The following is a 9,534-nucleotide window of genomic DNA, read 5'->3' as shown; positions in this document are numbered from 1 at the left end:
CTGTGTCCATAGGCAGAAAACTATGGCACACACACACACAAAAAAAAAAAGAGAAGATTTGGCGGGCAGTACAGTACAGTTTCAGAGTAATATGGCTACTGTTGAGGTCTAATAAAGACCAGTAGTAGTCCCGTTATGGAAAATGTGTAGTCTTGTTGTTGTGTGGTTTGTTTTCGGTTGATCGTCGTTCTCCATTTGACCTGGTGGAACGTCAGTGCTTTTTTGTCCCTATTGGTCCCTATAGTTTTGTCCACCATTTTGTCAAAACCACATCATATCCACATAAGTCCTGGTTGGTGGTGTCGGTTGTTGTGGGGTTTGCCTGCAGCACCAAATCTGGTCGTCTTCGAGCACTATCGGGTAACCTGAAAGAGAAATGAAATCTGGGTTACGCAACAATGAAACAAATCATTTCACCTATGGCCCCCACGATCCAACATTATATTTAACCACATAAGGTCCGTCCCCCGTGTCCAGTTCTGGTTAAAAACTACAGCAGAGTAAAAACATGGCAAGCTGCATAACCTTCAGAGTATAAAAACTGTGATGTAACACAGCTGCAGCTAATAAGATGAATAATAGCAGGTCGTAGTTTTAGGTGTGTGAATGTGCAAGCATTGACCAGTTGCACTCCGATGTGCTCTGGGCACACATAAATCTAACACACCAACTATTCATTTTATTATAGCCGCACCTGCATTCCTTACATAATAGAGTTATAAAGTAGAGAGTGGACAGCCCCGCCCCCATGCTATTAATTTCCGTTGCCATGTTTTTAAACTGCTGTAGTTTTTACAATACTACAAATTCAAGGCTATAGGGTTTCATGCGCTCCTGTCATGTGTCGTTTTGCACCTGCTCCAACATAGTCACCAAGTTTTACATTTACATAGCAAAGCAAAGCAAAGCAAAGCAAAGTTACCATGTTTACCCAGGGTAACTGGACTATAAGCTCAAGAACTTGTTTACAGCCAGGCCCTGCTCATAGAACATTTCATGGTAGAGAGGTTCAATGCCTTGCTCAAGGGCACTTCAGCGGTGGTCATTTTAACGTGCCGGTCCGGGGATATACGAACTATAGCGACCTTTCCGATATCAAGACCGCTCCGCAATAAACCGTTCGGCCACCGCTGCCCACTAAGCACCATTAGCACCATTACCTCACAATGTGCATTACATTCACCCGTCCATTCCTCACACACGACGGAGTAAACCAGACAGGGCACCAACCTGCTCATCGGGAGCAGTCAGCGTCTTGCTCAAGGACACTTTAATTTAACAGTAACACAGTGGAAGCCCCAGCATCGAACCTGGAACCTTTCCAATTCCCATAAGCAGCCATGCATGCACTCGTATATTCCTAGTTTTTGAGCAGCGCCAGCCACTCCCGTGCACAGCTTTGTGTGTCTGTCCGTATGAGCACGGAATGAGCTCAGCAGACTGGCAGAGCACGGAATGTGATGCTAGTGCTTGTGATGCACGATGGAGAGCAGCGCCGCTCACATCACGCGAGTGTGATTGTTAAATGTCATGGGGTAATTTCCTTCATTCATATATGCACTTGGTGAAATAGCCACATTATGGTTAAGCCAAAACACTTTACACTTTGCCTATGTTGATTTGGTTTTTCTTTTTCTTTTTCTTTTTACAAATCTCTATTGATTTTTGCATCTAAAATGAGATATTCACACCTTTACAAATGGATTAATATCAAATAATACAAAGGACATTCTCTTGAATGACGTTTGTCAGACTGTATATTCTATGATAAACATTTGATTTGGAGCATGCAGGTGCCGTTCATTAAACATTGTGGCAAACATTATTATTCAGTACGGCATTCTGGCTGCCATAAGTATTTTTAGGCGTATATGTATTCATGAATATTAATCTAACAGATTGTCACAAGACACAGTATGTGCTATGTACCCTTTACATTTAGCAACGTCCTATAAATACACCAGTGGGTGAAATGTGTCCTTTGTTTGCTTTCTTGCCCTTTAACCCATTCTGAACGGGAACCCATTTTGGTGTTTAGCATCATGTTGTGCTTTAGCTATTGAAAAACAGCAGATCTACAAGCTCATAGCGCGCCACCGAGTGGCGCGCTACGAGCTTGTAGGTCTGCTATTTTTGAAAAATCGAAGAACGACTGACATTTTTTTAGAATCTGATCTCAGGTCAGAATGGGTTCATCATACCAGTGTGTGTCCTAGTGGAAACCTCGTATGAATCTGATCTCAGGTCAGAATGGGTTAAAAGTGGAACATAAGGAACTTTCTGGCGTGCCCTCTGATTTATGCTGTATTGTCAGAGGAGTTCGCTCACACCGGGCCCAACGCGCACGTGCACACGCGGCACGGCCGCACGCACGCACGTACATACACGCGCGCACGCACAGGAGGTCCTGTTTGAAGACAGGCATCAATTAGCAGTTGGCTGGGGCACAGACGTCTCAAATGTTGGAATGACTCCGCCACCCTGTGTCCAGATTTCTGAGGGAACAATTCTAATATTGGAGTGTTTTTTTTCCTTTCGTCTGGCGCGGCAACAGAGTATATGCGCCGGCGCTCACTGTTCAGGGAGGCACAATTTAATCTTCACTTCAATGTGACAATCCTTGGGAAGCAGGGGGTGGAGATAGAGCGACAATATAGAAACTATACTTGGGGTCCCAAAACGTCTGCTAGCAGCTAGCAGACATTAGAGAACTATAAGGCGTTGACATAAATAAGAGCATACTGTACATGCCAAGTGGTTCTGTCGCCGCATTAGCAGAAAACAAACTTGTTAAGCTAAGCTGTGTCCTCCTCCTGGCATGTTTCTGAGGGGCAATATAGCACATCAGAAACAACAGAAACCGTGAGGGGTGCAATAATACTTCATCAACACACATGTGGAGATTGTATATAGCACTGAATACTTTGCATGTAAATGTTAAATTGGTGAGCCGATTGTTGTTATCATGAATAATTTGCCGTATTCAATATACAGTAGATGCAATGTGATCTATATGAGCTTGGTTATGTTTTCTATCTCTTTTTTTTTAACCTTTTATATATACTCTGTCATGGCCATTGTACCAACTTGTCAGAATAGAGCGTCACAGTCCCGCCCCCCTACCAGGGCCCAGGAAATTATTCTCCGTTCATAGACATTTCAAAAAACTATTTTTCTAAAGACCTTATAAGCCTTGTACGAAGCCAACTCTTGTCGTGACAAATCATGACAACAAACACATTTTTTTCGGGCCGAACAAATAATTAGAAAGAAGAAGAAAACGGCAGGTTATACAACACTTTTTTCTTTGCTGTAATTATTAGTTTGGTCCAAAATATTGTGTGTGTTGTCATGATTTGTCACGAATCGAGTCGGGTTTGTACGACGCTTATTATAGGGTCTTTAAATAAATACTTTTTGAAATGTCTATATGGGAAAAATGCTTTGGGAATTATTTCCTGGGCCTGGCTGGCTGGCGTCGTCATGAAAGGGGGCGGGACTGCGACGCTCTATTACCCCATCTGTCTGTCAGCGCAGCTACACCTTAGCACACAGCCACGGACAGAAGAAGCTGTCTAAAAAGCCGGAATGATGTTGGGGCGTCAGCTTCTTCTGTCCGCGGCTGTGCGCTAAGGTGTAGCTGCGCTGTGTCTCTGTGTCCCTTTTATGCCTACTATAAGAAGATCTCTGTATCTGTCTTCCTGTCCCTTTATATATTTTTGCTTGACCACTAATGTTAAGAATGGTATAATTGAACATTATTGTTGTTTAGACAGCTGGTTGAAAGTAATTTTGTTCTATATGTGACCATCACGAGAGTTTAATACTATACAGTATACAGTATAAATATGCCATATATAACACTCATTACGTAATGTGTTTGTTTTGTTTTATTTGCTGCTGTTGTTGCAATAATGATTAATCCATGGTGTGTGTGCGTGCGTGCGTGCGTGCGTGTGTGTAAGCTATCTTGGCTATTGTCACTGTTTACTTGATAAAAAAGCATATTGGTTTTAGGTGGTTAAGAAGGTAGTCTCTATACATTCACTGTCTCGGCTGCATTGCGTCCGGTCTGATGCTTTCTGACAGGTCCGACAAAGTTATTGAGTTATCGAGGACGAGGTTGTATGAGATCCTATTTCACAATTTGTCACACATGCCCCTAAAAATTGCAGGGTCAATTCCAGCCTCAGGCCATGTCTTAATGGGCCATATATAAGACACAAACGAAATGGGCCGATAGAATGATTTAGCATCGCTTTTAGGGCACTTATCGACCGCCATTATTGATAGGGACATCAGCCGTTATCTTTCAGCCCTTTAAGTATTAAGATCTTTCCTCGTGAGAGTTTCCTTATTTTTTTGTCTGAAGGTATTTTTACACACAGGTGAAACAGGAGAATCTGTATAGACATGCCATATGCTGCTCGCTCGGTTGTGTCCTTGTTTGAGCTGCATAGTCTTGGTGTTGGGAACAAAATGTAAAAATATCTTTTTGTGGCAGATGTTTGTTCAAGAGCCAGTTTTGTCAGAACCAGAAAGGTTTCAATGTAATACAGCTTTATGCCATGCTCTATATACAGGTACCTTGAACTCCGGATCTATTTGCCTATAGTGGTCTATCAGAATACAGCAGGTGTGTCAAAATACAAATCCACACGAGACAGCTATCACTTAACAATATTATAGTGTCTATAGTTAATAGACGGTGGAGGATAAGGGTGCACGGTTATATATGACATCCGATCTCCGATTATTTGATATTATACAGGATCAGGGGGTATAAGCCCAGAGCCTGTTAATAAAGTATTCAATCAATCAATAAATAACCTATATACTGTACCTTTCCAAGTGTTTGTTTTCACAACTGAATGACTATATACCGAATGAGATGAGTACACAAATTAAACGTAGAAAAATGAAAAGTTTAGAAGTAGATTTGGCATCATATTTGATTTGGCTTTTGTTCCTGACTATAGAGGTATATTAGTATAGACAATTTTGATTTATATTGAACTCATTGATGATTTTGTTCATTTTTCACAATTCTTTTGCTGGTGAAAACCATTATTATTTTGAGACCTGATCCGATGCCGATATAATGGCATTCTTATGGTTACGCTACCGATGATATCATGCATACCTAGGTGGTATTACTTCCCATTGATGCCATGGTATGCAAGGTGTGAACTGTTTGGGTTCATAATTCCAGATATTACCAACACTATTACTATAAAACTTTGGCTGCTCGTTGTCAGAGGCAGCGGAGGGGGGGGGGGGGCGGGTATAGGCTGAAGTTGTCAGAGAGGAGGCTGTGGGGGGTTTCAGAGTGAGATTTATTGACGTGACTTTATCAGGAGGTGAGACAATCACCATCATTCTTCGTCAACCGTTGTGTCATGGCTAAATATCGGAAGGGGATTTATTGAACAGGTATATGGTACTGGAACTGACGGTTCCTTTCCCCCGATATTCGACATCACAGTTATTTGAAAACAAAGCCTCAATAAAGACCGTATGGTTTCACGACACAAAAGACTATAACGCTATACCAGGTATTCTTTTGAAATGAATGTTTTTCATTTTTTGCTGGCACTGTACATTTTGATAAATATTTCTCTACACCATTAGCGTATTAACATACAGTATCGTGGCTCCGAAGGGGCCAGTCGGTCAGACATCTAGAACAGTGTTTGTCTGTACAGTATATATCTATATCTTTGTACCCCTGTTGTCACTGAAAAAAAGATCAATCATGCTGCCACATGCATATATACAGTGAACCACCACACAGCCCAATCACAACTCAGCATCTTATCAGCATCACACCGTTAGGTGATGGGTATGCATTGTTGCAAACATATGATATTATATGCATATCATTTGTGGGCCAATTATTTAACTGGATGAAGGAAAGTAATTCTTCCAGTGCAGTATTAGCTATACTACAGTACTAGTAGCCAGAATTAGCCAGATGACTGATAATTAATGTATAGCCTTTTCAGTTGAACAGGGAAGCCCTGCACTGTATTAGACTCTGTGTCGTGTTAAAAAAAGAAAATGGTACTACTGGACTAATGCCACTGACGGCCAGGTGGATGCAAGGCGCTCTTGACCCTTCCAGTCATCCTCACTGCTGCAACTTGTTCCTCGGGTCAATGTTAACCCATTTTAGGCGGGGACACATTTTGGTGTAAGCATCATGTTATGCTTTAGCTATTTAAAAATAGCAGATCTACAAGCTCATAGCGCGCCACCGAGTGGCGCGCTACGAGCTTGTAGGTCTGCTATTTTTGAAAAATCGAAGAACGACTGACATTTTTAGAATCTGATCTCAGGTCAGAATGGGTTAATCAGACCAGTGTGTGTCCAGTGGAAACCTCGTATGAATCTGATCTCAGGTCAGAATGGGTTAATGATGAAGGCACGACACACAGAGCCCTTCTGGCAATGCTACGCTGACCCTCTCTCTTTCTATAGCCTCTCAGTGGGAGGCGGCAGGGCTATAGCGATCATAGCGCGGGGAACCCCCCGCGGAGACTTGAATAAAATAAATAAGTTAAGAAGAAGATCAGCAGAGGTTCTTCTGACGGGTTCTATCCAGTACTAAGCCACCCATGGCACCACCACCACCCCCTGCCCGCGTTCTCTCCCTCTCTGTTGCTTAGCCTTCCTTCCTGGGGGCCGTGTGTGTGTGTGTGTGTGTGAGAGAGTAGTGCATGAATTATTAACCCGGCTAAAATAAAAAAAAGCTCTGCCTTGCTTCGTCCAGGCCTTCCCCCGTATATAGCCATGAATAATGGAGGAGGCAGCTCAAGTACAGGCGTTTGGTGAGTCAAACACGAAGCCGTGATGGATGGCTCAGGGCCCACTGTGTCACCTCCGGGCCTTCCCCTCCTCCCCCCGCCCTCTCCTTATACCCACCACCACCCACGCTGCTACCCACCTACCCTACCTTCCGGCGGCCACAGGTCTTACCCAACCCTGAAACCTGCAGGAGTGGATAACCTTCATTAATCTCTGGGAAGCGCGACAGGATGAATTCTTCCTCTTCCTTTTAGAGCCGCTATATACAGTAGCGAATTGGTGACACTCAGCTTCCTGGTTTGTTTGTTGTTCTCTTTCTTTGCCTTTCTTCCTTGCCCTTTTGCTTTGACTCTTTGCTTTGTTTTCTCATCGGGCACTTTTGAGGCAGCACCCCGAAGACGACTCAAATGTGTTTTTTCCGAAAGCTAGAATCCGACCCAAAGGCACGCTCTCCCAAAATAACCGATGTGTTGGTTCGGGTTCCATTATACTAAACACGTGTCTACGAGATGCTGCTATTACGTTCATGGTATACCTCACTCTCCATGTATTCATATTGTTTTTTCCTCCTGAAGAACATATTCAATACGTCGTGTATATTGCTATACCGAATAAAATCATACATGAACAAAAATCAATGTCATTTTCCACGTTGTCTTTTCTATTTCTGACACGTTATGACTGCTGTTCTGTTCTGACACATGCTTCCTCCTCCACCCTATAGGACTTTGCTTTATTTGAAACAACACAGCGCTGTTCTGCAACAAGACATGTCTTGTGTTGCATAATATATTAATGTGGCAATATAGCTTAGAACCAATATATATATATATATATATATATAGCTTTGAGTAATGGATATTACGGGGGGTGGGGGGCGTTTGATGTGCTATAACGCAGTATACACGCCACTCTGTGTGTACTTTAACCCATTCTGAACGGGAACCCATTCTGGTGTTAGCATCATGTTATGCTTTAGCTATTGAAAAATAGCAGATCTACAAGCTCATAGCGCGCCACCGAGTGGCGCGCTACGATCTTGTAGGTCTGCTATTTTTGAAAAATCGAAGAACGACTGACATTTTTAAGAATCTGATCTCAGGTCAGAATGGGTTGATCAGACCCAGTGTGTGTCCAGTGGAAACCTCGTATGAATCTGATCCCAGGTCAGAATGGGTTAATCCAAAGCAGCATACGGAGCGGGGAGAGAGAGAGCGTCCATTCTCGACAGCACACACTCCCAACGCAGTGTCAAAGACGCTCTCTACTGTGTGTATATAATGAGCAGCGGTGGAAATAGTAACCAAGTACATTTACTGACAATTTTTATGTATTTGTACTTTACTTGAGTATTTCCAATACTTTTACTCCACTACAATTATTTGAAAACTTCAGTTACACTAGTTACTTTGGAGATTTTATAATTTTGATTAGAAAACATACATTAACCATATACATTTCAGCCATTTGAAAATAGCAGATCTATACAAGCTCACAATGCGTCACATCGCGACACATTTTGATTCCACTTGCAATACTCTCTCAGAGTTAAATTAACATTGATTTCATGATTGATATATGTAAATTTGGGTCCCAGAGATAGTCATGCCATTACATGGGGGGGTCCGTATAGCCCTAAAAATCTTCTCTTATGGGGGTCCCTGGCATATTATTTCATATGGGTGGTCCGCGGGGTGATAAATGTCGATTTAGGACGTCCTTGACATGAAAAAGTTTGAGAACCACTTGGCTTATATATCTCACGCACCTTGGTTGTCTTTACTTTGTTTCCCGTACTGCAGCTCCACCCTTTCAGATCTGGCAACACTTTACACTCTTCTCCGTCCATGCAGGGATGCATCTGGCACCACCACTTCTGCGCCACTATGGATGCTGTAGTGACAAATAAAAAAAGTGAGGTGAGGCGCTATTATCGTCACATCGTCATCATACATCATTGCATTCTCAACCAATGGCATGCACATCTCCCACCCAATCCCCCGGCCAATCGCAAATTTGCAGTCCTCACTTTTGTCTTCGGTGTTTGCGTTTACACACTTTTGTCTTCAATGTTCATGTTTAGACAAACACACACTTTTGTCTTCAATGTTCATGTTTACACAAACACTCAAAGCTGGGCATAAGTAGCCTTTGCCGAGCCATGAGGCCCATATAGGGGCAGGAGCCTATCTCCTGTTTCTGTAGCGTGAGGCAGCTTAATGTATCATCATACACCATCATACATCACATTCCGTGCTCAACCGAATCAAATCACAACAAAATGTAATTCCGGCCAATCGCAATTTGCGTCCTCACTTTTGTCTTCAATGTTTGTGTTTACACACTTTTGTCTTCAATGTTTGTGTTTACATAGGATGGGCTAGCCCCTAAAAAAATCATCACACCTGTGTGAACTGAGTGGTGCAACTCAACTCCCCCCCCCCACCTCTCTCTCTCTCTCTCATTAGCAGGCAACAGTGCAGCACTATCCCTCTCTCTGTTTCTGGCACAACAGCGCCCCTACTGGTACTCATAGTCATATACTGGTGCTCATTAACGTAGGACGTAGGTGAACAACACCTAGGTGAACACGGACATTGCTGTTCCTTGGGAGTAGGGTTGCACCACTCAAAAAAAAGAGACGGAAAGGGGGAAGACGGACAAAGAGGAACGAGAGATGAACAAGAGGTCCTTTTATTTTTGCAACTATACAGTAGTATACTGCAA

The 9,534-nt window shown here is 42.8% G+C and overlaps 1 protein-coding gene across 1 annotated transcript in view; it reads right to left on the bottom strand.

The window, feature by feature from the left end:
* Positions 1-226: 226 nt before the first annotated feature.
* The window catches only part of tafa3a (TAFA chemokine like family member 3a), a 158,693-nt gene continuing 149,385 nt past the window's right edge, over positions 227-9,534 (bottom strand). The window contains exons 4-5 of the mRNA XM_080785986.1: positions 8,576-8,700; positions 227-365 (exon numbers count right to left, since the gene is read on the bottom strand). Coding sequence (XP_080642112.1) covers positions 354-365; positions 8,576-8,700 — 137 coding nt within the window. The 3' untranslated portion in view covers positions 227-353. The remainder of the gene's footprint in view (positions 366-8,575; positions 8,701-9,534) is intronic.

This window comes from Protomyctophum bolini (genome assembly GCF_963924005.1).
Source record: "Protomyctophum bolini genome assembly, chromosome: 2".
Classification (NCBI taxonomy): domain Eukaryota; kingdom Metazoa; phylum Chordata; class Actinopteri; order Myctophiformes; family Myctophidae; genus Protomyctophum; species Protomyctophum bolini.
Note: the sequence above shows the minus strand (reverse complement) of the source record. Positions and strands in the feature narration are given on the sequence as shown.